Source organism: Anopheles ziemanni, chromosome 3 (genome assembly GCF_943734765.1).
Source record: "Anopheles ziemanni chromosome 3, idAnoZiCoDA_A2_x.2, whole genome shotgun sequence".
NCBI classification, from domain to species: Eukaryota; Metazoa; Arthropoda; class Insecta; order Diptera; family Culicidae; genus Anopheles; species Anopheles ziemanni.
In genome coordinates this window covers 46,385,733-46,413,495 of record NC_080706.1, presented here as the reverse complement: position 1 = coordinate 46,413,495, position 27,763 = coordinate 46,385,733, and the positions used below count along the sequence as shown (strand labels likewise).

The 27,763-nt window shown below is 44.4% G+C and overlaps 3 protein-coding genes across 4 annotated transcripts; all 3 read right to left on the bottom strand.

The window, feature by feature from the left end:
- Nucleotides 1–4,778: 4,778 nt before the first annotated feature.
- LOC131287816 (transcription termination factor 5, mitochondrial) lies at nucleotides 4,779–6,604 on the bottom strand. Its single transcript, XM_058316899.1, has 4 exons — nucleotides 6,505–6,604; nucleotides 5,462–6,434; nucleotides 5,172–5,396; nucleotides 4,779–5,089 (listed from the first exon to the last, which is right to left on the bottom strand). Exons 1-4 carry the CDS (start codon nucleotides 6,602–6,604, stop codon nucleotides 4,813–4,815), a joined length of 1,575 nt encoding a protein of 524 aa, XP_058172882.1. The 3' UTR covers nucleotides 4,779–4,812.
- Nucleotides 6,605–9,035: 2,431 nt separating this feature from the next.
- On the bottom strand, nucleotides 9,036–13,731 carry LOC131285996 (transportin-3). 2 transcript variants are annotated; one of them, XM_058314852.1, is made up of 6 exons: nucleotides 13,543–13,731; nucleotides 12,005–13,084; nucleotides 11,758–11,924; nucleotides 10,705–10,764; nucleotides 9,220–10,581; nucleotides 9,036–9,122 (listed from the first exon to the last, which is right to left on the bottom strand). In XM_058314852.1, exons 1-6 carry the CDS (start codon nucleotides 13,654–13,656, stop codon nucleotides 9,062–9,064), a joined length of 2,844 nt encoding a protein of 947 aa, XP_058170835.1. In that variant the 5' UTR covers nucleotides 13,657–13,731; the 3' UTR covers nucleotides 9,036–9,061. The 2 variants fall into 2 exon arrangements, with proteins under 2 accessions (XP_058170835.1, XP_058170836.1); XM_058314853.1 differs by lacking the exon at nucleotides 10,705–10,764.
- Nucleotides 13,732–16,823: 3,092 nt separating this feature from the next.
- On the bottom strand, nucleotides 16,824–22,327 carry LOC131288755 (ras-related and estrogen-regulated growth inhibitor-like). Its single transcript, XM_058317929.1, has 5 exons — nucleotides 22,267–22,327; nucleotides 17,581–17,637; nucleotides 17,421–17,497; nucleotides 17,162–17,343; nucleotides 16,824–17,082 (listed from the first exon to the last, which is right to left on the bottom strand). Exons 1-5 carry the CDS (start codon nucleotides 22,325–22,327, stop codon nucleotides 16,824–16,826), a joined length of 636 nt encoding a protein of 211 aa, XP_058173912.1.
- Nucleotides 22,328–27,763: the final 5,436 nt, after the last annotated feature.

The following is a 27,763-nucleotide window of genomic DNA, read 5'->3' as shown; positions in this document are numbered from 1 at the left end:
CGCCACCCCACAGCCTCCAAAGGGAATTTGCGATATGCTGCACACCACCGCCAATGCCTGGCCTCCACCGAATCCTTGACCGATCCCCCATTCCGGTGCGGTTTGATGTGCCTTCCGGTCTCGGCGATGACGCCAAAATGTTTCGGGCATGATGCTGGCGGGGCACGACGATTTCCCGGGCGCATCCGAATAACGAATACAATTTCCATTTTCATCCACTTCCGGCGGTGCCACCGCGTGCTCCCGGTCCCTCGGCCGGTTTTATCCGTTTGGCATTGGTACCACCTTCCGGCACCGGTCGCCGCTGGTTATACAACTCTCGGTACATACCGCCTGTACACAGCAACACACGCACGCACAAAAACATGCAAAACACACGGCACGACCGATGAAGACATCAGTTCCACGGTAGGCATATTTGAAAATGGGGAAAATCCTCTACAATCCGCTCGCCGCATGTCTCTACCTCCGGTCGCAGTAGAATGTGTACCTCCACGTCCGCGGGATGAACCGGGATAGTCCAAACGCTATAGTGCTAGCTTCAAACGGAACCGGACGAACCAGACGTTCAAACCGAACCACCGTTTCTCGAAAATGGGAGAGGAAAAATCCGCCACGATCAACAACAACCTTTCCCGCGGTCGGCCAATACTTTTACATGATGAGCACTTCGGCTGATAGTTTATTCATAAAGCGGAACGACCCAAAACGCGCCCGGCTCCTCGGCAACGCTGGAGAAGGCTCGTATAAACCGAGACATTTATTTGCCACGGTTCGAACGTTTTGCGGCCGTATGTTGATTTTATGACGCGCCTCATCGAACGGGGCATGCAGGCACGGATGAATCGGGTGTGTGGGAGATGGGAAGTGCACGGATTGAGATTGTGCTATCGACTTCCACTGCTGCGGACCGAGGAACGAGACTGTACATAGGCCACCGATAACGTGCCGATCGGGGTGCAGTAAATACCGAATCGCTGAATATGTTAAAGAACACATTTTTATGCGATGATGCCGATGGTTGGAATAATTCGCCGTACTCCATGTCGAGCACTAGCTTAGGGATGGGATGGCGCGTCTAGCTGGAATTACGAATATGCCCGACAGAAGGATGATGTAGGGTACCCTCCAACGTTGGGTACTTTAATAAATACAATCAGTGGTATTACCATGAAGGGAAAATAAAATTTACCCCAAACAAACGCTCAATTGTTGGGCCAATGTTGTAACAGTACTTTGAATAATATGATTGTAGTTTGTATACAGAAAATCTGTGCTCGTTGCCGATTACACCATTGCGATCGGATACACCAGTCGCAGGGATTAGATTATTCTCACTGAAAAGTGGTGTCTAACTGCTATTAACACTCAACCTTTCCTGTGGTAGGTAGGCGGTATAAAAATCCCCCAACAATTTCAATCGATTTAAAAATAACTGTATGTTCAGAAGGTTGAAATCACAAATTCTGAAGTGTAGTTGTTGTAAGCTAAATAGAAACATTCTAACTGCTACAAAAAAAACGGAAAAGTTGCGAAATACTTCACTCTGTAACGCATTGGAACGTATTAATAACAACAACAAAAATGCAAGCATTCATCAATAACATTTTAAACCATGTAACAAAACTACGGAAAGATCATTCGTTGATATAGATAATAGAAGGAATAAAATTTAATTTAAACAGAGCACAGATAGAGACATGTACAATTTATAAAAATAGAAGAGAAAGAGAAGATAATTGAACACAATAGGATAAGAAAAAGCGTTGTGAGCAATTGACCACATAAAAAATGCAAATGATTGAAGAAAAAAGTAATAAATTCCTACAGATAGGAGTAGTTCGTCTCGATCGATTGATCGAATCGGGAAAGGATCGAAGAATCGTGGAAGAACAGTAAAAAGAGTTAGCAGAGAGTGTGACAGATGTGAATTGTAAACCTATTTAACAACCGAACGCAGATTGGAAATATATTTGAAAGTAAAAGTGAATATAATGAATGCAATATTTTTAGAGTGATTTTTGGTAAGTAAATACTAAAAATTATTTCTCTTCGAATTGGCTAATTATTCAAATTTTACACCAATGAAAAATAAAATTCGCAGCATAGGTTTCCTCACATAAATATTATTAAAAATGTTTGTCCTTAAGTTGAACGCAACAACTACTCGTTACATCGAAGCCCGAGTGCTCTCTAACGTAACAAACATTAAATTTCATTTTATTGAAAAGTACTTCTTCGCTCAATACGAATCTATTCATGGCGAAAATGCATATCACTAGCACTATTCAAAGATCGTTCAGTAGCACTCGAGCGATGCACAAATGGCACTGCAATGGTCAGCGTCAACCAGCAAAAACTCCATCGAAAAGTTCATTCGATTTGCCTCAAAAGCCGCAGCTAATTTGCTCGTTCGACCGTGGCCGGTTTCGAAGTGTGGCGTAAAAAAAGTCGGTACTCAAAGTTAGGCAACTGTAGAAACTAACTCAACACACACATAGCCACACACTAAATCACATAGAGAGCCACTAAAGTACCACATGGCAACAATGGCATGGAACGGGAGACGCGTGTCCTTACCGTGTCGATGATGAAGTGGAAACGGTGAACCAATGCTTCAATGCGTTCCGTGGTACCACCCTCACTCCCTCCGTGTTTAAATTGTCAACTCTTAATCCTCGCGCCACGTTGGGTACACCAGCGTGAAGGATATATATTTTGTGTTTTATCAATCCACTTCCCCGCAAAGCGGTGATCGGTGTGTTTGTGGGCTTTGTTTTTTTTCAGAACGCAACACTTTTTTTCGCTCGTCCGGTCCCACGCGTGACCGAGTTCCGGATAACGAGGAGAGGTTTATATTTTATCATCGGTGGGAGGAAAAGCGGCAAGCCCTTTCCCAATGCCCTTGGAATGCATTTTAACACCGAGAGCACTTTGGTGTCCATGGATGAGCGGGTGTTTGTGTGTGTGTATGTATGAAGGTAGGTAGGGATGGCGTTTTGTACAAATCCGTGCACACCTGTACGGTTTTGTTCCGATGTGTCCCGTGATTTGCGTAACACTGGTGCATTGCGAAATCCGCCCCATCGTCCGCTCACAGAACCCCCGCCGTCCCATACCACCCGACGCTCGAGTGCAGCTCAAGCGTCCACTTGAGAGCAACAAACAAAACAATAAAAAGGGTACCAGATGTTTGTGTAACAATACGAGGACCTGACCCGGTGCAGCATTTCAGGCTCCATCAGCAAAGTGCTGCGTTTTGCTGAACCAAGCTTCCAACATCACGTGGATCGGGTAGGGATAGGGAGGATGGAGGGGGTTGATTGGCCATTGCTCCGGGAGGATCATTCCATTGTTTTTACTGATCCGATTGTTTGCTTTTGGTGTAGGTGCGAATGGAAAAACAGATTGGTAGGCGAGCCGGAGCGAAACATTAATCGATCGGATACAAGCCGTCTCCCTTTAAGCTGGATTAAGCCCTACTATTAGGACCATCCTTTCCCCCACGCGACCATATCGCCTCCCTCCCTTGCCTCCCCACCACACCATTGTCCCACCGCAGGCAAGTTCAACCGGATAATTTTTGGGTTTCCCAGTACACAATACCGCAGACAATCGGTAAACACGCGAGCGAATGTACGCCAATGTTTGGTAAACAGGATTTGTTTGCCGTTGCCATTTTCCAACGTCCTGCAAAACCGTCCTGCCGCTGGAAGTGACTTTCCCGCGAAGGGCAGCGGTGATAACAAAACAAATAAAACGATTGTCTACAAAAAGTTCGGTTGTGTTGAGCCAGCGATTGCATTGGACAATACATGGCCGTGTTTTATACCGCGCAATTAATCACCAACGATATCGGCAACTGATGTCCCGCGAAGTAAATAGCTAACCGCTTATAAACCACCCTGAGAGCCGGGTAAACTTTACCTTACCTACTTTAGGCCACCGTTTACCATCATGCCTGCCTAACACAAAAAAAAATCCATTTTGAAAAATTACATAAACTGAAAACAACCTGTTCTACTAAGGACTTTCTCTGCAGAATCTGTTTAGATGATAAAAAATGTTAAATGGTAGAATAGAATCTAGGGATTCAATTTCATGATGCGCTCAGTTAAAAGGATTCTCATTCCTACAGAACGACGAAACACAAATAACATGTATAGTAAACTCATAACGAAAGAATCACTCACCTTTGAAATATGATATCCTCCAGCTGTTTGTGTTGTGTGTGATTGGTGGTAATTTTTTCCATTTCATTTCATTGGCAATGATTTCATGCTTTGATTGCTTTGAAACCAGCTTGCATGCGGAAATGTGATTCCGGTGCGTTCGTGGCGTTTGTTTTCACCATGCATGCGTCTAACGTGGATTCACTCTTTTTGCACAGTTTACAATACGCCGAATTTGGGTTTTCCATGGTCTGGTGGTTATATGGTGTTTTTTCGAGTTCGAGTTTTATTTATGAAAAAGAGAACAAAGAAGATGTATTATTCATTGCTGCATTCGTTCAATTTTCAAGAAACCCTAGTAAGAAATTCACTGTGCAAACAAAACAAATGCATTTTCCGTTTATTACCTACTGAATGACTTGAACAAACAATCAAAACGGCCAAGAACTTTATAATGAAAAGTTGTAAAACTAAACAAATTATGTTTTGTTGCACAGCTTTCTTCACGTGTTACACTAAATTCTGGGTAGCATAAAACTCGAAACCATAAATGTTACCTTCGTTCAAAACTTTGTACAGCTACTACCTATCATTGTGGATGAAGTTTCTTCTAAACTTTCCCTACATTTCTCCGCCATCATCATGAACTACCCGGGGCAATGGCAGGTTTTTTACCAAACTTGTACTCCGTGCTTAAACTATTTGGCAGCTCTATGGTAATGGATGAGCCGGAATCGCTCTGCTGGATCTGCTGCTCCGGCCATACGCCGTCGCCGGTGAAGTGAAATTCGAGCTCAATCAAATAGAGCGCGAGCGCAAGCAGTTGCATTTTGCTCGCCCTATAAATCTCTACCCCCAGCTCGTCCTGCACCTTCCGGTCGTCGATCAGGGCGGAAAGTTTCTCCTCGATACGATTTCTGCGAAATGCAAAAGCCAAAAGATATGTTTTGTACATTGGGGTTAGGAAGAATCTTCGTATCGCCGTATCAGCACACTTACAGTGGGTACAGTAAAATGTGAACGTTATCCAAAATATCCTCCCGGCTGTACTTTAGTTTCAGCAGCGCCTCGAACGTGTCCTGCATCTGTGCGATCGGCACATGGAACCAGTTCGGATGGCGACGGATCTTCTGGAGTGCCGCATCGGCACGATCACCGAAAATGTATTTGAGAAAGTGAGCTGTATCCCTGCCCTTCGTTCGATCACACCCTTCGCGTACGTACCTAGAATGAAACGAAGGGTAGATGTGCTTAGTTGCTTAGGCAAACGGATGGCCAAACCCAAGTACCTTTCAAAGTTCTGCGAGTGACTCGAAAGCACGTCTAAGGAGGCACAGCGTACTTTCAGCTGCTGCAGATACTCCAGCCTTATGGTGGCTTTCGTTTGATACTGTATTAACTTCAACACTCGCGGATGTTTCGTGAGCACCTCGAATTCTTTAACATTCTTCAACCGCTCTAGCCGATCCGCGACGGTCAGCGGTGAAAGTGTCAGCACGGTCATACACTTGAGCAGCTCACCTTCGGGTATGTTTAACTCTTTCAATATCGCCATCACCTTCACCACAGACTCATAGTTGACCATCAGTACCTTTGGGTGCTTCATGGCCACCTCTCGCATCGTTAAGCCCCCGATCGCGGGAACTTCCGCCGGTAGGCGGAGCAAATTTTCCGGATCCGAATGCAGCAGATACAGATTGGCGATCAACTTTTCCCGGCTAAACTTGTACTCGTACTGCAGGATGTCAACAACGCGCTGCGTGTGGCCAAAGCTTTTGTGTTTAATTTTTGAGTACGATTTCCATAGCTTCGCCAGCTCCGTCTCGGTCATGTCGAGCCGTTTGGCAAGGAACGCGTTGAAGAATGCAATGCGCAGATCTTGCAGCAGCGTCTGTTCGTCCCAGCGAACCTTCGGCTCGACCGTACACTCAAACTGCCGCTGAAACTGTTCGTACATGTTCAAATCTTGCGGTATCAGTCGGTGGCGCTTCAGCAAGTCGATGTTTTTCCGTATCAATCGGATGTAGTTCACGAGGGCGGTCAAATTCAGCGACTCAACCAGTCCGCACTCCCGCAAGATCGTGGTTCGATTCTCGAGCGTCACAAGATGGTTGCACAGAATGTTTGGATGTTCGAAGATCTCCTCGGGAGATATATAAACGTACTTTAGATAGGTCAACTTTTTGTCTAGCTCCGTTTTGTCCAGCTGTAATAGGGCAGGATTTTTCGTAAGCCATCGTTGTACCTTCAAGTGGTCAGCCTCTGCAATTGAAGAAACAACACCGGCATTCAAACACAAAAACCATTGTAAGTATTTAACGATTCAACTTACCCAAACGTGGAGCGAAGAAACGAATCGCCTCTAGAACGGACATATTTTCCTTTGTGGATTCTTTGCACATCGTGCGGAAAAACACTCGTAAACCGAACATGTTTAATGTTTCATAACTTTCATACGCACAACAGCATTCGATTATGTTATGTTCTGACTGTCCAAATCAGCTGTTTTACTGCCAGCACTAGCTGCAAGGAAAAACATAAACAAATAGAAATGCTGTCAACAGGCTGTCAGTGATACATTCGGTGAACTGTGGCATTTGTTATTTAAATATTTCATCATTCGTTATATGAGCAACGGGAAAGTTTGAAAGTAAAAAAAATTAAATTAAAAACCTTAGAGTAAGGGCTTATTGAAGAAAGAGTAAGAAATTGTGTCCTCAGAATAAGATCGAAACATGACAAAATGTTCATAGACAGGGTTATCATATCAGTATAAAGTACTTCCAGTTTTCCAATATACAATCCACTACATGGAACATACCAATCCTCTCGCAACAGTAATGTTTTTTTTTAATTTGTCGTCAGAAATGTGTACTGCACTATAATTACGTTAAACGGTTTTATTGAGTTAATCAAGGAAGGAAATTACGTTTACATTTAACCAAAATTCTGTGATATATGCTGTGAAAATATAACATGACTAAAAATCTGTCGTTTATACATCATAGAAGCGAAATAACCGTGATCCATGAGATGCAAATCAGGCCTTGAAGCATGTGACTGATCCAAACATCCACAATAAATTAAAATGTGTAGGTTTCATCAAATGATAAACTTTAAAGTAACGAGAAATTTCCTTTCATGTCTCTAGCAATTCCAAACCTCTTCCGAATCTTGCTAAAACGCTTATGATATATGGCATGTAAGCACTACGAAACTCGAATATTTAAATCATTCAGATGGATGCCCAGGCATAGCACATATATGTACAAGACAATACGTTTAGAAAAGAATAAAAGGAACTGGTAAAATAAATCGTGGAACCCGTTTCAATTGAGAACAATTAAAACGCGCTGAAACGTTACAACATTCGCCAGCTTGTAGTAACACAGACGGTGAGGTAGGTATTATTCAAAGAATATATTGTAACTATCATCAAGAAGGAGGGGGCGATGCGCGCCTGTTCGGCACGCAAAGAAACGTATCGAGAATACTTACAACATATCACAGTTAAACTTAACCGCTAAAACAGATGCAGCTAGGGTTTCGAAATCATGTATGATATAGGCGTACGGAGTGGTTTGCAGAAACCTATCGCAAACCGCATGGGATGACGCGAAGGTAGAGGAGACCACAGGACACCAATTGATGTCGTGGAAGCTTCACGGGCGACGCGTGCGGGACAGCAGTACATAACACATGGCTCATATTTTCAGTGTACAAAACTAAACGGGCGTACTTCAACAGTTGTTGCGGCGTTGTCGTTTAGGTGTAATCCTTTTTAATGCGTATCGGGTGTCAACATAAAACATTCTCCTTCCTTTTGTGATCTGGCCAACAAGTCGTGTTGTCGTAGGTCCAAGGGGGAAGTAACCGGAAAACGTAGGGATGTCGAAACGAACAGGTGAGATGATGGGAGGGCTCCCGGCAGAGCCCAGAAGGACACAGTAAGGTTCGCAATGTTTTTCTTCTACACCACATTACCATCGCGTCGATAACGTTTTGCATTGGAAATAGTTAATTATTTAAATGTTTTTTTTTGTTTTCATTAATATCTTGGGTGCGAGTATCGCACAAATTTACAAACTTTCCACTTTGCCTTTACAGCCATTCCCGGTAAAGTAGCGCAGCGCTCATAGCCACATCACATTTTAAAAAGGCGCACGGAAAGGCGCACATACAACGGGCCCCAATTATCACAGAAATGCAAAATTAAACTGATCCTTTTGACGTTGTATCTTATCATAATCGTGCACAAAATTTAAATGTTTTATTATAACAAATTTAGATGCTTAGTCCATAGAAACCTTACCACAGACGAAATCGGGCTGCACTTATGTGATAATTGTTGCGCGTTGCTAGTGGTTCAGATTAAAAATGCCATTTCCCCGTGCCAAAAAAAAACACGATGCGGCTAGACGATACTACTTTGGGAAACTCTGTGAATAATATTACTAAACAACACGGCGTCGACGACGTACCCTCTGCTTCGAAGGGTACTGCCGGTTTGATCGAGTTCGCAAGGGGAGAAAATCGCATCGGATGACCGATTTGGACGCTTCACGCGATGATGGACACCCGGTAGCATGGGCCCAAACACATCACATCCGTTGTTTGTTCCTTTGATAACAAACACTCACACGTACACACATTCGCACGCCCTACTTTATCAGTACGGGAAAGAATCTATCTGCAGCGGCTGCACTAAAACTGAATGTAATAATGTCTCTATGTACAAAGTGCGCTGGTTCCGCGTGTGCGGTGTCGTCGAAGGGTGTATATATGTATATCGCAGCCGCCAGTGTAGTCACAGTTGAACTAGTTATAGGCTGAACGTGCCAAGATCTTTGCCAAATGGGTCTATACTCCTGCTGCTACTCGCGTGGCGTTTATCGGTAGAGTCGGGCAAAGTCTTGCAGTGCTTGCGTAGTGGCACGCGCGGTTTTGGAGCTAAAAAGAAACATCCGGGTAGGGGAAAGGAAACCAGGGTCATTGTATTGCACGAGCCAACAAAACGCGAACGCTCGAAAGCGCGCCTCCGACTTACCGGACGACATCGGTCACAAACTTGACCATCTGCTCGTGTGTCACCGTCACCGAGCCGCCGCTGTTCTTCTTCGGCAGCGAATCGACCGCCTTCTTCACGTACTCCTCGAGCTGCTGCGGGCTGTGCTGCTTGATCTCGACGAACACCTCGGCCACGTCGGTCAGCATGTACGAGTGGAGGCAGAACACGGACGCGTACAGCAGGTTCATGATGAGTGCCTCGCCGTGCGACAGCAGTATCGACTGCACGATGGGCTGCAAATCGCTCGCCTTCTCGTGGCGCAGCAGCGAGCAGAAGAAGCGCATCACAGAAACGTTCGCGTCCCGGTGGTCGAGCGTACAGGCCAGCAGGCCGCACTGGATGATGGGAGTGACGAGCGGAGACTGGAGGAACGGTAGGGGTGCACGTTGAATGAAGCGGGACGCAAGGCGGAAGAAGTCATCCACCATGTCCGGGTGGTTCTTGAGACCGTTCTCCATCTGTAGCACGCCGAAGGTCGGTTCGATGAACGCCTGGAGCATGTTGAGAAGCCCCTGCGTGCAACCTTCCTCGACGGCGAACTCATCCACCAGAATGCTGCCGAGGTACAGCAGGCAGCTGTGATTATGCCCGGAGTAGATTGTAATGATCTGCTTGACCAGCGGCTCGAGGATTGGCATTGCCTGCTTGCCGATACACCGTATGGCGTACCGGATGCAGCGCACGATGCGCTCCATGATTTTCGAGTCATTCTTGTACCGCTCGAGGGCCCGCGACAACACGTTCCAGTTATTGATGATCACAAACGCGCAGGGATTAACCTCGGACGTGTTCGCCTGGTGCGGGGGTGGGGGTGGCGTGACGTGCCGGTAGATCGCCGCTAACCGGTCGAGCCAGAAGCCCGGATCGGAGCGGGTTTTCTTGACGTTCAGCCCATCATCATCGCCGTTCGTTATCCGACTGAGTGCCTCCACCTGGAACGCGCACAGCTCCTGCATGGCCGGCGTTAGCTGGGGACCGGGTAATCGGCCGATGATGATCGAGATGCCCTTCAGTAGGCCGATCGCCGATTCGTACTGAATTTCGAAACTGTCGAGGCAGCGCGCTATCTCCATCAGGCCACTGATGTGACCGAGCATGTGCTTCTTGCAGGCGGAACAGATCGATTGCAGCGAGTTGGCGGCGGCCGTCGCGAGGCCGTTCTTCTGCTGGAGCGCAAATAGCAGGAAGTTCAGCACCGGTTGCAACGTTTCCGGGTTCGAGTCGATCCAATCGCACAGCTCGCCGAGGATGTTGATCGAAGTGTAACGTATCGCGATGTGGCAGTTCTCCGGCAGGTTGAGGATCGCTTCGACCACCTTCGGTACCACCTCACTCTCCTCACTGCGGAAACGGGGAAACGGAGCAGGCGGAGGAGAGAAAGAGAGACAGAGAGAGAAGAGAGAGAAAATACAAAAAACGATATGTAACCCTTAAACCATGTCGCGAGCATTTCTTTTTAATCACCAAAGCTGGTTGAACCTCGACGTTGGTATATCATCACGCTCTCCCAATTCCATAATCTCTCTAGAAGATCCAAATAACACAAAGCGCAAAAGTACATTAAAATGGTGTCCAATTCCATCGCCAGGATGCAGCATGGGATTCGTATGTATGGTTGGGCGTGCATGTATAAGGTGTTGTCATGGAAACGGGGGGAAGATTAAAGAGACAAAGAGAGAGAGAGTGAGAGAGAGATAGTAATGCTGCTTAGATCAAATTTCTACATTAAACATTTATCCAATACAAAATTACATTCATTTGTCATGTGTTTAAAAGTGTTCATTTTTGCTATTCTGTTATGTTATGGAAACGGGGAATCTCATCGTGCAAGTTGACCTTCGTTGAATGTGAGTTTCTTTCCGCCAAGCGGAAAAACAACCGATCGAAAAACTTCCCTCTCGTAGGCAAAATTGGGACAATAAACATTCCATAAGTGTCATTACGCTGTTTATGTTAGCATAATCAAAAATGCAATTAATCTTTTATGATCAAAAAGTATCGAAAAGAAAACATAAACAGATGATGAAAATGATTGATCATATTTTCACATAAACGAAAATCTACGAAAGAATTGAATGACTATTGTTATATCTATCTAAGTATGGCCCCGATCCAAAGGAAGGGAGAGCGCTTACAATATTCTACTTGTTATAAAAATTATTCCTGCGATGAGATTTGAGAATGTTTTACAAACGCTTTTTTAATATCAAGGTAATTTAAGATTGATTTATAGTACATTTCCCGGTCAAAAGTCACATTTCCCATGACACACACCCTTTTACACACCCGGTGATTATTGGCCACCTTATTTCCCTACATTTCAGAAGTAGCAACGGAAACAAATTCACAAGACTAACGTGCACGATAGAGCAATTCCGGGCGGATGAAAAGGATACAACAAAACCAAGCCTCTCCTACCTAGTGGCAAAATTAAAAACCTAAAACATAACCTTAACACGGAGCACACTATACTGTTTGGCCACAAAAAGACAAGGTAGTACTAGAAGGTGTACTTACGGCAGGATATTTCGGGCTACGTTCTGCATAATAAACAACGCTGCCTCGCTCGATTCCCACGTCACGTTGGGATTCTGAAGGACTAAAAACATTTGCTTAAAACAGCTGATCGAGCTGACAATAAATATGACGTCTTTGATAATTTCCGAAACTCTGTCACGGAAATCCTAAAACGATAAATTGAAATAAATGGTTGTTAGGTGTTGAGTTTGATGGAAAGGGGATTGATGTTTGCTATCTATCCTACCTGGAACGATCCACCTTCCTCCACCAGCCCATCGTGGTCCGGATCGAGCTGCGAATGCTTGTACAGGGCCGCTATCAGTCGTTCCACGTACGGCTTGAAGTGCGCCGTAAGCATGTAATTGTTGCGCTGGTACAGATCTTCGCTCAGCCGGAACCACATGTTGAAGGTAATTTCGGCCACCTCGTAGTCGTAGTGCCCGACGCAGTTCAGCACCAGGTCGAGCGACTTGACCGTGTGGTGTGGCGTTTCCTTCTCCGAGAATGCCACCATCCGCACCAGATTACTCTCGACCAGCACCGTGAACAGCCGGCAGAAGTTCATCGACTTTTCCAGGTCCTCGTGCGTCACGGACGCATTATACGCCTCCTCCAGGCATAGGATCCCGTTGAACAGCTTCTCGTCCAGGTCACTGCCCGTTTTGTTCATCTCCAGCAGGTTTAGCAGCGAACAGAGACAATCCACGGCAAACTCGTGCAAATCGGAACTGGTGTTGGCGTTGCTGAGCAACTGGAAACAGTACACTATGATCATGCTGTCGCATATTTCTGGCAGTTTAAATGCGTTTATTTGCACCCAGGACGTGAAGCACTTGAGGATCTTGCCGATCAGCAGCTCGCTCTCCTTGCAGTTCATTAGGCACACGGTCAGGTATTCGGCAACGAGCGTCGAGTCCGATTCCAGCTCGAGCAGAAACTCTTTCCGTCGGTTCTCGCCGAGACGGAGGTGCCGCGAGTTCACTTCCTCCGGGATGAGCGTGAGGAGCTCGATCAGCGCGTACATCATGTTTGGGTTGGGCGAGAAACGCTCGAGAAGTGTGGCGACCGGTTTACGCCAGGTGGACATCAATAGCGCTAGATCGGCCAGTGCCAGCGACAGCTGCGTTACGATCACGGACTTTGTTTCCAGCGTTATGTGGCTAATGTGTTCCAGTAGTGACTGCCGGAGGGATTCGTGAGCGGTTACCGGCAGCTCGTGGAAGCTGTTCTGTATCTTGTTTCGCATCGTCTGCGCAGCGAATGTGCAGGAGTTAAGGTCATGTTTCTGCTGCAACAGCTCGTCAGCAATCTTCCAGGAATGGATCTACAAAGAGGGGGCAAAGACCTTCATCAAACACACCACCATGGCACAAGTAGAAAGGTCATCGCGTCGCAATTGAGACCCCGGAGTAAAAATAAAACATGCAAAGCATCGTAACGCCCCGCGCATGAAAGTTGGACAATTACGTTTCATAGGAAACAGCCTTCCGTGTCCGCATCAGGCACACAATCTTCATTTCACCTCATTTCGATTCCATTTTCGCATAAAATCACATCTATCTCTGCACAACTACCGTTGTCGCAACGACGAGAAATGTTCCAGAACAAATCGTTCTTTGAGGTTATGATGCTGATTGTGTGCGAGAGTGAAACAGCGATAGCTTCTTGTTGCATCCAACACCCCATGGGTCTCTGGGAGGGCATCCGGGGTTTTGCATTCCGCTAAGATCCCCGGTTGAAGATGGCCAACAAGGAGATGAAAATACTATCACCGACACCTACCGACTTCTGAAATTCTTCGAGCCACTTCGATGCTTTCTCCTTTTCCACATTGTTTGGATCGTTGTACAGTGTGAAAACGCCTTGCAGAACCGCCTCGGCAGTCGGTGGTTCCATTTTCCTTCTTCCTGGCCTAGCTGTTGCCGTCGGGTCGGGCACTTAACCGTATTGTCTATCGTCTAGCCAAATTGCACTATTTTCTTGCACGATACACGGTCCGCACGCCAACCTTATTTCAGTTTTTCGATCCCAGATCTCACTTTTCGCAGATTTTTTACTTATTTCGATGCGTTTGGTACTAGTGTTGGCAGAATCAGCACTCCGAAGACTCGAAGATTCAATCCCTAGACGGATTCCAAAGATTTGAATCCCATTTGACAGAATCCAAAGATTCGAATCCCATCTGACGGTTTCAAGATTACTGGAACTAGAGGTTGGGTCGTCACTGCTTTTCATGTCTCTTTACCTTGTTGGTACTAATGACTAAACTGAACCTATTTTGAGCGTAGAATTGCCGGGTACTGTAGATACACAGATAGGTGTTTTCCTTAAAAATCCAATGAAATAGATGTTCTGATAAAGGAATCATATGGTTGGAAGCAGTCGATAAGTATAAATGTGTTTTACATCCTGGTTTAGCTGTTTTTTGGTACAGATTTGAATTCAAACGTGCATTACGAATGTTTGTTTTAGTTATCATATATTCCACGACGGCGCTATGTTTACCTGTCAAAGCGCTTCACATAAACCAACCTTGGTAATAAACTTAACTTAATCCCAATCTATTTGAATTTGATATGACTCGATCTAGACACGAGGTGTGTTTAATTAATCACGTAACTTGTAGATCTAAACAATGTGATTGATTTCAGTTTATTCGACTCGGGCGCTGGTTAGAATGGATAGTGACAATTATTCAGACCAGCTCCTGATTTACATTTTTACCGGATTTTGAATAAAACTATCACTATACATTGATAATCTTCTTAGACCGCGTCCACACGGCATCGTAGCGTAGCGATTTTGACACTCTGTCGTAGTGTCAACTATTTTTTATGGCCGTGGCTAAGGCCTCTCGACCAACATTTTCACTACGACGGAGTGTCAAAATCGCTACGCTACTATGCCGTGTGGACGCGGGGTTAGACAATGTTACATACAAAAATAACTGTTCCCGCTTTTCAATGCCTGCGAAGAACATCGTTTCCTTACAGAAGGCCTTAGCCACGGCCATAAAAAATAGTTGACACTACGATGGAGTGTCAAAATCGCTAGGCTACGATGCCGTGTGGACGGCCAGTATGATGAATTGGGATTTGGGTAAAAGAGTAAATGAGGCCCCGGCCGCCATGTTTTCGATCGTGGCTACACCTCTTGCGGACGTTTAAACTGAATGTATGCAATTGGTGATACATTAATTCGTTAAATTCGACCGACGAGTATTTGAACCGTAGTGTGTACCGTTAATTTCGGCTACGCAATCAACCTAGGGGGTGCGGTATGAGGGGGGCCCACGGGCCCCCCTTATTTCTCAAAACTATAACAAAATCTCTTTTTCGGTAGACCTAGCGCAGTCCGCTCGCTGCGCTCGCTGCGGGCGCGCCGCCGTTTCCAACTCATTTCTTCGACTAAACTCATTGTTTCATGCTGTCCATCATGTGTGGTATAGTTTAGTTACTAGTAACTTAACATGTAAAAGTATATTAACCCGCATTCAACCTCCACTGCGTGATTAGTTTGAACCGTTATGGTGTTTTAAGCGAACCGTTAGCGTTCAAAAATTCGAAACGTATACATGTGTCGCGCTTTGCATAGCTTCAGGCGCTTAATGTGAACCAGTAGGAAGAGGAGAATCTAGCCCGGGGCCTCATTTACTCTTTTACCGGGATTTGGATTTGCGGATTCAATGTACCCACCACTAGAACAAAGCAGCAGCCCACCAACAGGCTTTAAAAACCTTGATTCAACTTGAAATACTGACTAAAATAGCTAATTTGTGGTAAAAGAGTAAATGAGGCCCCGGCCGCCATGTTTTCGATCGTGGCTACACCTCTTGTGGAGGTTTAAACTGAATGTATGCAATTGGTGATACATTAATTCGTTAAATTCAACCTACGAGTATTTGAACCGTAGTGTGTACCGTTAATTTCGGCTACGCAATCAACCTAGGGGGTGCGGTATGAGGGGGGCCCACGGGCCCCCCTTATTTCTCAAAACTATAACAAACTCTCTTTTTCGGTAGACCTAGCGCAGTCCGCTCGCTTCGCTCGCTGCGGGCGCGCCGCCGTTTCCAAATCATTTCTTCGGCTAAACTCATTGTTTCATGCTGTCCATCATGTGTGGTATAGTTTACTTACTAGTAACTTAACATGTAAAAGTATGTTAACCCGCATTCAACCTCCACTGCGTGATTAGTTTAAACCGTTATGTTCTTTTAAGCGAACCGTTAGCGTTCAAAAATCGAAACGAATGCATGTGTCGCGCTTTGCATAGCTTCAGGCGCTTAATGTGAACCAGTAGGAAGAGGAGAATCTAGCCCGGGGCCTCATTTACTCTTTTACCGGAATTCCTTATCCAAAACATATATAAATAACTCAATTTTACATGACAACAGAATAGAAAATTTGTAAGTTTCCTTGAAAGACGACTGTTGTACTTTTATTTTAGCAGCTCTCTGACTAATGTTTTATTTACACACCGTTATGAAAATAATCCTTTTTATGTCGATAAATTTCGATCAACGTCGATAAATTTCGATCATTCTCGATCAACGTTTTAATTTCTTTCATTTCACTACACAATTGCATATAAACAAAACGCCAAGTATTCTGCTTCTTTTACAAAGTTTACTTTTCCGAAACATGTACAAATTCCTTCAACTTTCTCCAAAATCCTTACAAATATCTTTCATAAAACTAACATCAGCGCGAATTATGATGCTATAGGAACGTCGTGCACCTCCATGTACCGAGTGGTATAACATCCCGGGAGATTTTTGCAATAAAATGCAGAGACACATAACGATCTTCTTAATTACTAAAGTCGGGGATCCGTGCCCCAAGGAATGGCTGTATTGGTGTCTCACAGATGCTACTGTAACTATAAAGCATTTTTACAAACTCTAACAAATCTAGGGGGAGAGGCACCAGCTTTTTGTTTCGTTGTTGGAATGTTCTCTCCGTATGTACAAAGTGGTTTAGAGCTAATTGTAGAGTAAAGTATCGATAAAACTACGAAGGGCACCCGGTGGTGGTGGTGATTGAGCCCGGCAAAGGCGCTGAGTGTCAAATGCTGAGCGATGGTCGTTTCTTTCGTTCACCTTTGCTATTTTTGCCGAAAATGTTTCCGAGCGCCTTCGAGACACTGTTCACACCCAACTTCCGCCGCAGTGGTAGGGCCCGGAAGAGCTGCGTCGAGCGCGCTTCCCGGATGAGCGAGTGGAACGCGAGGGACACGCCGGCAAAATTTTCCGCCGCCGACACCTCGTAGAATTGGCATGAATACCGAAACGACAGCTCCTGCCCGTCGTTCACCGAAATTTCCCTACGGAAGTGAACAGCGTGTAAAAAGGATTAGTTGCAATGAGGTGATCGTTCGAGGAAAATATCGTGACGTAACTTACCTCGCATGATCGAGATCGCTCTTGTTGCCCAGTAGGAGCAGCGTATAGTAGGAGGGAAGCTTCAGTTTGGTCAACTGCTGAAGGTAGTCGGCCGCGTCCTCGAAGCTCGCCTTATCACAGATCGAGTAGACGACGACGAACGCGTCGCCCCAGCGCAGGTGTTCGTACAGGCAGCCGCGTTTCTGAAACGATCCGGGCCGATAAGGATAAGTCTTCGCGAAAAACAAGGATGAATTCTTTAGGATTTGGTTTTACTCACATCACATCGCGACGTGTCCATGATTTCCACCTCGGTTGTTATGTTGTCATAGGTGACGCTATGTCGGTAGAGAAAATCTGCAACGGAAAACAATAAACACGGTGGATTTGTTAAGGTCGGGTTCAAATCGGTGCAGCCTGCAGCCCTACTGGTCACTTACCCCGCGAGGAACTATACTCGCCGATGTAACGCTTCGTGAGATAACGCACCGTGACGGCTGTGGAATGTAAAACGAAGAGGTATAGTCATTAGTGCCTGCACTTTCGTACATCTCTTCCTATTTAATAGTTTGGTCTTGTGCTTCACCGGCCGCTGGTGGCCTTCGAAAGGGAGTGAGCAAAAACAACCCCATCACGTCCCCACGTCGGTTGACGGATCGCTGAACAGCTTCCCAACTATGGACCGAACGTGGCGGTACCGTAGAATTGTGAAATGGTTCTCGAAAAAGGGAACCGCTCGCTGCGCCGTACCCTGGCCGGGTTTTTAGTTGGAGTGCGCCCCCTTTGTATCTCCTCTCTCTTTATTCCGGGCCGGTTTCGGGACCGACGACAACACGACGTTTATGGGCGACGCAGTGACGTTCGTGGCGCAAGAATTGCCTGACCATAAACATATCTGCAGCTCCAGTGCGGGCGGAAAAGGCAGCTAGGCTGGAGATTGGTTCTAAAGCTGCCGTCGACCAGCGGACAGAAAAAGTTGCCCACCGATGTACTGGGGTCCAACCGGGCTGCATTTCCTTTTTAGAAGAAACCCCGAGAAGAGGGCACGCGCGTGTACGTATGTGTGGATTTTCCGCGGGCTGATTGATTTTACTCGATCGCGCACGTCTCGGCTGACGCATGTCGAATGGACGGATTTGGTATGGGGAGTAATGAGATAAAGCGTACGAAAGTTGAGAGGATTCGAAATGCCTCAAGGTATGGCAGGTCAGCCTGCAGGTTAAGCTTATGGTTAAGTTTAACGTTTGGGAAAAAATGATCTTTTTCTAACAAATAATTCCACAACAATTCCATCTATTTTCAAACAAAATAAGAGGTTTTCTACGATTAGAAAATTTTATTAAATAAGTTTTTTCATCTTGGCTCATGGTTCTTTAGTTTTTGAATGTTACTCTTTTAAACTTCTTTTCATTTATTTATTTATAGTTATTTTAATAGCTGCGTTTCCGCACATTAAAAAAAAAAAGTTTCACTCCTTACATTTGTGTGTTTTCCGCATTCTTCTTCATCTGCTTGCTCGGTAATTTAGAAATATAGACCGGGTCAAAGTTTTTTTTTTTTAAATTGTTAAAAGCTTTCAAAGGTTATGTCAAAACAAAAGTGCACGTAGAAAAGGTGTTGTCATTAAAAACTTACAAACATATAGAACATTGAAAAGAAGTTAATATTTATGCGATCAAAAATGATGATCACATGATCGATCTGAAAGTAAATCAATCGCATGCCAAATTACAGCATGATGTGTTGAAACATCAACTATAATTAATAACCGTAATCATTGGATTAACCGTACAATATGGAATGTTATGTTTCTTTGAAAAACATATTTATCACAAATTTTGACCAGTTGTCATGCTTTTTTCGAAAAAAAGGTTTTTGTAAATGTAAAGCTTATCTTTTTGAATTTTCTGAAAAATACAGAACGGAAAACAGAAAACACTTGGACTCAGACTCATACATATTTGAGCGTTAACAACACGAAAAAGTGCTTTTCGAGGAATGTTAATGCCTACATTATTGAAATAACCATTGTTCCTTAAATTCCTCCAAAACAAGACATGGCAGCATAATCGAAATACACATGTGGCTCCGTTTTCCCCTTTATCAACATTCCAACATTACATTTGCAAGATTACGGACATACGATTGCCTGTCATGTCACCAACTTGTAACCTTTTCAACTGTTCACCTACTGCTGCATATTGTATAAAGTGTTACTGGATGCATTTTCATTGTTTTCCTTCCCTTTCATGTTTGACCTCCTTAAAACATGCCTTCTGACAGAGGGTGTTCATGGCCTTTTTTTTAAAAGGCGTTTAAAAACACAATGTTATCTGCTGCAGTTTTCAGTTAGACAGATTACGGTCGCATTGTCTTCTGCCCGTGGCCGTTGTATAACGAGCCGCCTAAAGAGTCAATGCAGACGGGAATCACTCATTGTAGCTGCAGGTGATGCGTTACGGAAGATATAAATGTTCGTCTTTTATTAAACAGTTGCAAAAAAATTACTCAACGAATCAACTAACGACACACCATCCACCACGACGCCGGCGGTCATCCAGAGTTTTCTCTTCGCGTCCCCAACCATACCACTCCTTCGGCGGATCCTCTTCCCCGGAACCTCGTCAATGACGACAGCGACTGTATACATAATTTGTAACAGTTTGACTTTCGTGAACTAACTGCACTGGCAGCGAATCGCACGTCATTTATCTCGCCATTGTTGTTTGGCGATCGGTGTATGTGTGTGTATGTATCCAACGGGATACCGGAGCCCAAAAATCGCGCGCGCCCCGCCGGGTACTTGTTTTCATTCGATGAAAGAAAAATCTCCAAGATCTCTTTATTATCGAAAAATATAATGTAATGAAGGACGATGTGGTATGGTGTGTGGAAAGCGCGATCCCTCCATCCCCTTGAGCTGGGTGGGTCCTAAAAAATGACCAAAAACATGGAAGAAAAATATGGTTTCAAGAAAGTGAAATAAAAGGATCCAGCCTCGTGCATTCAAACCAACGATGCATTTCCCTTTGAGTGTTTTGTGTGGTGTGAGATCGCTTTTTTGTCGATTTTACTTCCATTCTCTTAGCCCGATCTCTTGAGGTTCCGAACGAAAGCGTCTCGCGAATGTAGGTCGAAGTTGAACGAAACGCATTGAATTCCGGGCCCATCGTAGGTCCACACCCGCGCCACCCTGTGCCGCGTCGTCCCCTCGCCCGCCAACGGACAAGAATTATTAATTACGATTTATCACGCTTCAATAATCGATCGGACCGGGCGGACAAATGGCACCGGGCCATCCCGTGGGACTCCGTGGGGTTCGCGTTTTCACCACCGATCGCCCGATAAAGATAGCGTTCGACCCCCTTGAGGCCCGCGTTTTCGGCAAAGGAAAGTGACCACACGAGCGGGTGGCATGACTGTTGTTTTTTGCCCCTCCTGCTTCTCTCGACCGCACGTGACGGAAAATACTTGCAGGTATGTAAAATGGGTGCATTTGACTCTTCAGTATCACCGTGGCCAAGGTTGACTTGAAGGTGCCGTCCGAGCGATCGGTCAGTCAAACAACAGCACGTAAGGTGACTCACGTGTTTAGCAGGGCACGTTTTCGGCGGTACGGCACGATCGACACGCCATGCGTATTGATGCGGGAGGGTTTTAAACCTTGATCCAATAAAGAAGTTATTACATTTTAATTGAGTCTCCATTGTTGCGGTTGTGATTGAGAATCGTTACCGAACAGACAGCAATCTAAACAGCATCTAAAAGATGTACATGTGAAAATATGTATCAGAACGTTTATGTAATCATTTTACCGACCAGCTCTTTTGATAAATTAAATTCTTGCTATGATTAAAATGTTTTTGTTGAAACACTAGGGTACTATGATAAATAATAAATAAATAAATAAAGATTTCTTATGCTCCATGTGCTATAATTTGATGAGTAAAATATTCACTTTCGCTTCATTGTTCAAAATGACTCGAAAGCGTAGACAATATTGGTACTGTAAAACCTATTCTAACCTCAAATCACGTCAATGCTATCTGTCTAACGATAGAATTTGGACACAGTGTGTTACCCACTTGACAAAAATTATTGTTACTTTTAATTTCAGCAGAAACCTCTTAGTTTTTTTTAAATATTCTTCTGACCGTGTGAACATAAAGTATAGTCATATGTCATGTTAGCACAGATTTTCGACGGTTTAGGGATTCCATTAAAAATATATTCCTTTTCTGTAGAATAGAGATAGAAAAATAAAATAGAATAATAAAAGAAATAAAATAGAATAAAAGACAAATGTATCACCCATCCAAAACGAGTTTAATTTTCAAGCATTTGCAATTGGTTGCTCTCTACGAAATGTTGAGCACGAGACAGAATAGAACTATTTTATCGTAATTGCATTTTTTGTTTAAATTAAAGTAAAAAATCAGGAATGGTTTTGGTTAAACGGTTCGAAATGAATGGTCAATTTGCGCCAAGCGAAAGTTTCCACCGCGGAATGTTGTACCATAAATCTAAGCGATAGTGAATCGTGGACAGCTGGTGTCAATTCGCTTATCGATTCTCTTTCAATTATCAGTTGTTAAAGCGACCAGTGTACCAGTTCCCGTCCTGCAAGACTAGGCCGAGGCGTTCCGTCTACTAGCCGTAATTAGGTTATTACAATTTTAGTACCACCGATTCAATCTCTCTCGAAATGCTGACTGCACATCCAGCAGTCATTCCCTCCGCCCGATGCGGTTCGGGGTGGCCCGTGGTGGAAAGTGCCGGTCGTTCGAATGTGGGTTGACAAGCGGCAGACGACGACAGAACGCCAGACCTTGAGACCCCGGGGCGGTAAAAATAGGCTAATCGATTTCTCTAGGGCGCGCACGTTCAGGTGGATGAGCTGGCAACTTTATGTCCGTTCGCACGCCGGTCGCGACTCCGAGGGACCCTTGGCGAGGGATTTCCCAGCGCGATGGCCAAGTGGAAATAACAATAACCATAACAATCGGCATTAAAACTGACGACTTCCCTTTCAGTGAGGTGAGTTGGACCTGACTTCACCGCAAAACTGGCAAAGATGGAGAGAGGGAAAGAGAGAGAGAGGGAGAGTACTTGCAAAACGTGCTTACCTGATTTGCCCACTTTGGAGCTTCCAATGACGACCACTTTGAGCTTGTTTAGATTCGTCATTCCTTCGGTTTATGTGCACTCTATCAGTCGGTTTGTGAATTTCAATTAGCTTCTGCAATGGGAGCTGCACTGCTCGTGGTTGTGTCCTTCCAAATTTTCCTACCGTTTGCCGTGAACGTCACTGAAATGGCATGCCCGTGGATGGGTCGCTAAATTTACGCTCACAAACGGGTGCCGGGGGGTGTCGGACACCACTTTTCCACTTTTCCAAACAGACCGACCTGCTTCTCAGGACGCCGGACGGGTGTGTACACAAGCAGCAAACGCAATCGATTGAGGTGTTGTCGTTGTTGCTATTGCTGCTGCTGTTACGGCCTGCCTGTGGACGATCATTCTGGCCAATGGTGCCACCGGCGCTGGCAACTGCGGGCCAACCAACTCGAATCCACCGAACGGTGGCCAACGGTAGCGGCGAGCTGTCGTCCGGACGATCGGGATCTGTTTTTGCTCGGTGGTTTTGGAGAAACGGGGAAAACGCCTCGCAGCGGGGTGGACCGGGTGGTGGATTCGTTTTATTCCGTTTCCCTTTTAATGAGACACGTCCGATGGGCTAGCAGAGCGATAGAACCCTTCGGGGGGAGCTAGATAAGAGGAACGAGAAAAAAAAGGGAGAACAAGAAATAAGAACATCGCACAAATGACGATCAGTACCAGTAAGTCATGTGTTTATTTAGATGTATGCAAAAACACATCTAAAGAAGGTTAAAAATAAAACCAGCATGAGAATATTACAGCTGAACGTGGTACGCGGTAGGACGGCCAGGGAAACTTAATGTGCACCTCCCCTACGAACACTCGATCGTACCCCTTCACCCCGTTAATCCCATCCCAACACACCTTAGACGATCGATAGCGAGCCGATAGGGCGGCAGCATAAATAATGGTACCTGCGCAAAGTGTAACATATTTTAATTAGAGTGAATTTAATTCCCATTTTCGCCTCGTATCGATCGGTCTCGTTTTTCGCCACCGTCCTCCTCATGTCCGCCAGCTTCAATGCCAACGCTCCATAGACATCCTTCGATGGGTTCGTCCGTGCTGGCGAGGTAACGACGTGGCCGGGTTTAAAAATAGTTGCAGTTTCCGGGGAATTGAGATGACACTGGCCCCGGTTGTCTAGGTCTACCGCGTCTTCTTCGACGACGGTGAAGACGTTTCGGTCACGTTGCGTCGGTTTTGCGAACGTTTCCATTTCGTGTCCCTGCCCGGACGGTCGGGTCGGTCTGTGGTATTTGGCCTGATTTCCGCACCGAGATGTAGCAGCAACGACGGGGATGAACTGGAACGACGTCCCCGGCGGTGGAGAGCTAGAGAGGAGCGGCGGACAACAAGCGGTGTTCGATGCAAAATTTCTGCATAATTTTAATAGATGCGATTGTAAATCTAAATAGCAACACCCAGCGCCAAACGTGCGCACCCGGGAAACGTTGGTGCAGAAAGATTTACTACGGTACGGAAAATGACGCGCCCGGGATTGGCTTGCAGTCGCAACCCGGGCCACTTCGTTCTTGCACCCGACGTTTGGGTTTTTTTTAATGTTTCCTTCATCCCAGCGTCGAAAAAACAACGCTGCGCTCGGGAGATGGCGAAGGAACGAGGGCGAAGACGACGTCGAGGTGCGCAATGGAATTTGTAGTCAACCGATGCTCGCTGCGTTCATGTCGATGCAAGGGCAGTCCGCGATGTTTGTAGTTATGTCGTATGGTCGCTACTCGAAACATTCGCTAAACGAAAGACAAGAGTAACAAGTAAGTGCTGGAGGGGCTTGGGATCGCAAATGCGCACTCGGGGTATACAAATACGTGGAACAGGATTCCGGAGGAATTTTACGAAGAGCCGACTTGTTATCAGTTGGTATGGATCAAACATTCGCTTTAACGAGGATTAAAGCGTTTGAATTTAGCAGAACGACGAATGAAAAATGTGAGAATCGTCGTGAAAATGTTTTAATATGTAGGAAATATCAAACGTTAAAAAAAAGTAAAAGTTGAAAATGGTGACATAAAATGAACAACCAATTACAGTAGATAATCATAAATGATAAATATAAAACCAAGTGTGCCATACTTATAATTAAATTTAAAAACGTTTCGTATTCTTAAAACACATTTCCTCTATTTAAATTCAACTAAGACACTAAAGAAATTATTATATGCATTTACTTGATGGAACATATTCTTAATTTCACATAACTGAAATTGTGTATAGCAAAAGTTAATCCACAGAAAATTCAGCAAAAATGCATAAAACTGTTATGCTCAGCAAATCTAAAAAACCTGCATTTGCAATCAATATTAAAAAGCGCATCTTGTTAAAATGATGAAAAGAACCAAAGTGGAACAGCCTAAATTGTTGGAGTCATAATGATGCTACAAATAAAAATAATGAGCCGCTTGGATGCATATTTTTGGAGTTTTTCTTCTATCGCAGTTAACCTTAATGAACATAACAGTAACTCAAAATGTTCCTAGATTCTAATTGTTGTAAAAAAATCAGACATAGACTATTGTGCAACATATTTCTTCAATATTTTGTCCGTACAAAGCCTAAATTCAGCAATCAGTGAAAAGCATGTTAATTTAAATTAACACCGATTTTCAACCGACGTAACAAGCCTTTATTGAAGCAACTATGTTCGCGTGACAGCAACATAAAATCACAAAACACCTTGTCAATATGTCGTCCCTGACGGCCGGATAGCGTTAATGGATTTTGGTCATCATTATTTAACATTCTTTATCGCGCTCATCATCATCATCAAGAAAGCTACCGGTTTTGGGAGCGTTCCCAGCTTTCGGCGGCCTGTGATATAACGATAAACAACAAACCCGCACACTCGCAAGATAATCGACTCCAATACGTGTTATTGTTATTATGTGGGAAACCTATTATCCGGTGGTGTACCGCGCCTCGGCTGGATGCAGGAGCGAAAGGAAAACGAAAAATCCGCCGATGAAAAATGGACATCGCGGCTTTGAAGCGCCGTCATCTTCGGGAATGGGCTTTGGGGTTCTGTTTGCTTCTGGTGCGAGTGCGTGAGAAGCGAGAGGCAGAGGGAAGTGAAATGTTTAATTTATTTTATATCATTTTACTTTTCCTCTCAATAGCGTGTAAACGCAAGAAGCCACACCCATTGGCCCAGATTGTTGATGCTATCGTCGTGCGGGCAAGTGGGCGATAATCGAAAGCCAATGTCGAGCATCAACTGAGCGAGCAATTCCGGCACCGGTGTGCACTATGGATCAGTATTATGTGGAATTTAAAATCGAATTACTACTATTTTTGAACCAAAACTATTTGAGAAACAATATAATTAAGGTACAAAAAGATTCTGCTGATGTTTTAAAACGAGCTGGCAAAACAATTTCTAGAGCAAATAATTACAGATCCATTTCTTTTATTTTTCACCTCTTTACACTCACAGTACGGGTCCTCATGCAATCTATATTGGTATATTTTCCATTACAAACGATTCCCATTAACTTGTTCGCGCTGGCGTCGGCAGCAGCCAAAAGATACGCCGGTTCGTTTATATGTGCGCAAAGGGAGTACAAAACGGTCGAAAATTGTACTCCTGTCACCCACCGAAAGGTGTGCTACCGTCAATGTTGACCGCTGGCCGGCAAAGAAACACCGTCGTAAAATCGCTTTGACGGTTTAAATCTGCAGGAACGCGATCGTGCCTTCGTCAAAGCAAGCGGCTCGGGGGAAAAAACAGCCCGCGCAGGTTGAGCGCGCGATAAATGATAAATAAGACGCGAAAGGGTAATTTAAAACGGAATGAAAATAGCCCCGACGAAATGAGATTATTATTGAATTACCCGAAAACCGTTCATTAATCGTAATGGAAATTGAAAATAAAAGCCATCAGTTTATGCCATCATCATGCCAACGCTTCGGCAACCGTGGTTTCGTTTGTTGATGGTGTTGCCGTAGCGCACGTAATCATGCCACGGCTTGTCGCGTGCTTCGCCGTACGGATCACGGCGTGGCGGATTTTACGCTTCTCCGCAAGGGCGAAATATCGTTGGCCGTAAAACAGAAACATTTTACCTCAGTACGATATTTTAATCGCGAGCGGTAACATATAGTCGACTAACTACAACAGTATTAACCGATTTCTTTAGTACCATCAATAATCATTGTTCGATTTGCCGAATCAAATTGACCAAAATGGTTGGAATGGCTTTCAACAGTCGGGCGACGATTATTGTTTCGTTTGTGTCGATTCTGCCACATAAACGATATGATGTTACATGCTGAAATGGCGAGAAAGTTGAGACAATAAAACTCATTCCATGCCCGTAAATTTTAATTCGAACATATCAGTGTAACTTGGGTGGGTTGCTATAAAGAATCAATAAAATTCCTTAATTTACTTTCACATACCGTCATGGCTTGTCGAATAATATTGAATCCACGTATTGATTTAGAATGTTTCCATTCATGAATAATAAAACGTAAATATATATGGAGATGAAATTCTTATTATTAAATCTACAAATACTTATTAATAGAAAAAAACATTGGAGAATAAAAAAACATAAATTTCAAAGAAAAATCTGTGGCTTGACAAGTTCTTAGCGTATTAGTATTTGTCCTTTTCGTAAAACCAACAACATAAATTTTAATAGCTTAAACCTCACCGATTGTTTTCGGTTGAATGATTGTATTTTTATAAAAATCTACACAAAATTCTACACATTACTCTAACTTTTCAAATGATAAAGTTACATATATTGAAAAACTTTTCGGCAAACCAATATCATGTTCGAAGTTACCGAGTAAGGAATGTGAGAAAGTAGCTGACTAAACGGAATGCCTCGCAACTGCATAACAACAAAGCCAAAGTGTCACGTTGAAATCAAGAGCTGCACCCAAAATACCTGAGCCGTTCGCGATCATATTTTCGATAAACAACCTGCACTGACTTCAAGTATGCTGTAAATTTGAACGTAAAATTATCTTCACCACAGCTTGCCATTTGTTATGCCTTGCGGAGTGCTTCAAGGAAGCGGGGGGAAAAAAGTAAAAACTGTTGCCTTCGATTATGAGCAACGATAAGCGGAACACTTCCTACGCACGAGCCAGCCATTTTCGTGGCGGTGATCGTTTTTCGCGATCGTTGGAGTGCATTTTTGGGGCTTATGGATGGTACCGTGTAACGGTGGAAATAAATAACTCTTTGACATTTATTTATGTTCTTGCTCGAGTTACAAAGGGTCCGTTCTCGGATGGTAGGAATGGCTGTCTTTTCGTTCCGGCCGGAAGATTCCCATTTTGTTTTTCGTTGGTTCTTTTCCTGTACTGCTGAACAGCATTTAGGAGCATGATTTATATGCGCGTTGTAAGCTGAGGCCATCCGGGGAGGTGAGTATCTTAAATTTGAAATTTCTCCAATCACGATCTAGATGAGCAACAGTTTGTGCGCCATAT

What these genes read in the sequence shown, in the direction of transcription:
- LOC131285996 (XM_058314852.1), bottom strand. Translation starts at nt 13,656, where the DNA reads ATGGAACCACCGACTGCCGAGGCGGTTCTGCAAGGCGTTTTCACACTG. An exon ending in TCGAAGAATTTCAGAAGTCG is followed by an intron (nt 13,085 to 13,542) that starts GTAGGTGTCGGT and finishes CCCTCTTTGTAG; the next exon opens with ATCCATTCCTGGAAGATTGC. An exon ending in TTTGTGACCGATGTCGTCCG is followed by an intron (nt 9,123 to 9,219) that starts GTAAGTCGGAGG and finishes GTTTCTTTTTAG; the next exon opens with CTCCAAAACCGCGCGTGCCA.
- LOC131288755 (XM_058317929.1), bottom strand. Translation starts at nt 22,327, where the DNA reads ATGACGAATCTAAACAAGCTCAAAGTGGTCGTCATTGGAAGCTCCAAA. An exon ending in CTCCAAAGTGGGCAAATCAG is followed by an intron (nt 17,638 to 22,266) that starts GTAAGCACGTTT and finishes TACATTCCACAG; the next exon opens with CCGTCACGGTGCGTTATCTC. An exon ending in CGAGTATAGTTCCTCGCGGG is followed by an intron (nt 17,498 to 17,580) that starts GTAAGTGACCAG and finishes TTTCCGTTGCAG; the next exon opens with ATTTTCTCTACCGACATAGC.
- LOC131287816 (XM_058316899.1), bottom strand. Translation starts at nt 6,604, where the DNA reads ATGTTCGGTTTACGAGTGTTTTTCCGCACGATGTGCAAAGAATCCACA. An exon ending in CACTCGCAGAACTTTGAAAG is followed by an intron (nt 5,397 to 5,461) that starts GTACTTGGGTTT and finishes GTTTCATTCTAG; the next exon opens with GTACGTACGCGAAGGGTGTG. An exon ending in CACATTTTACTGTACCCACT is followed by an intron (nt 5,090 to 5,171) that starts GTAAGTGTGCTG and finishes TGCATTTCGCAG; the next exon opens with AAATCGTATCGAGGAGAAAC.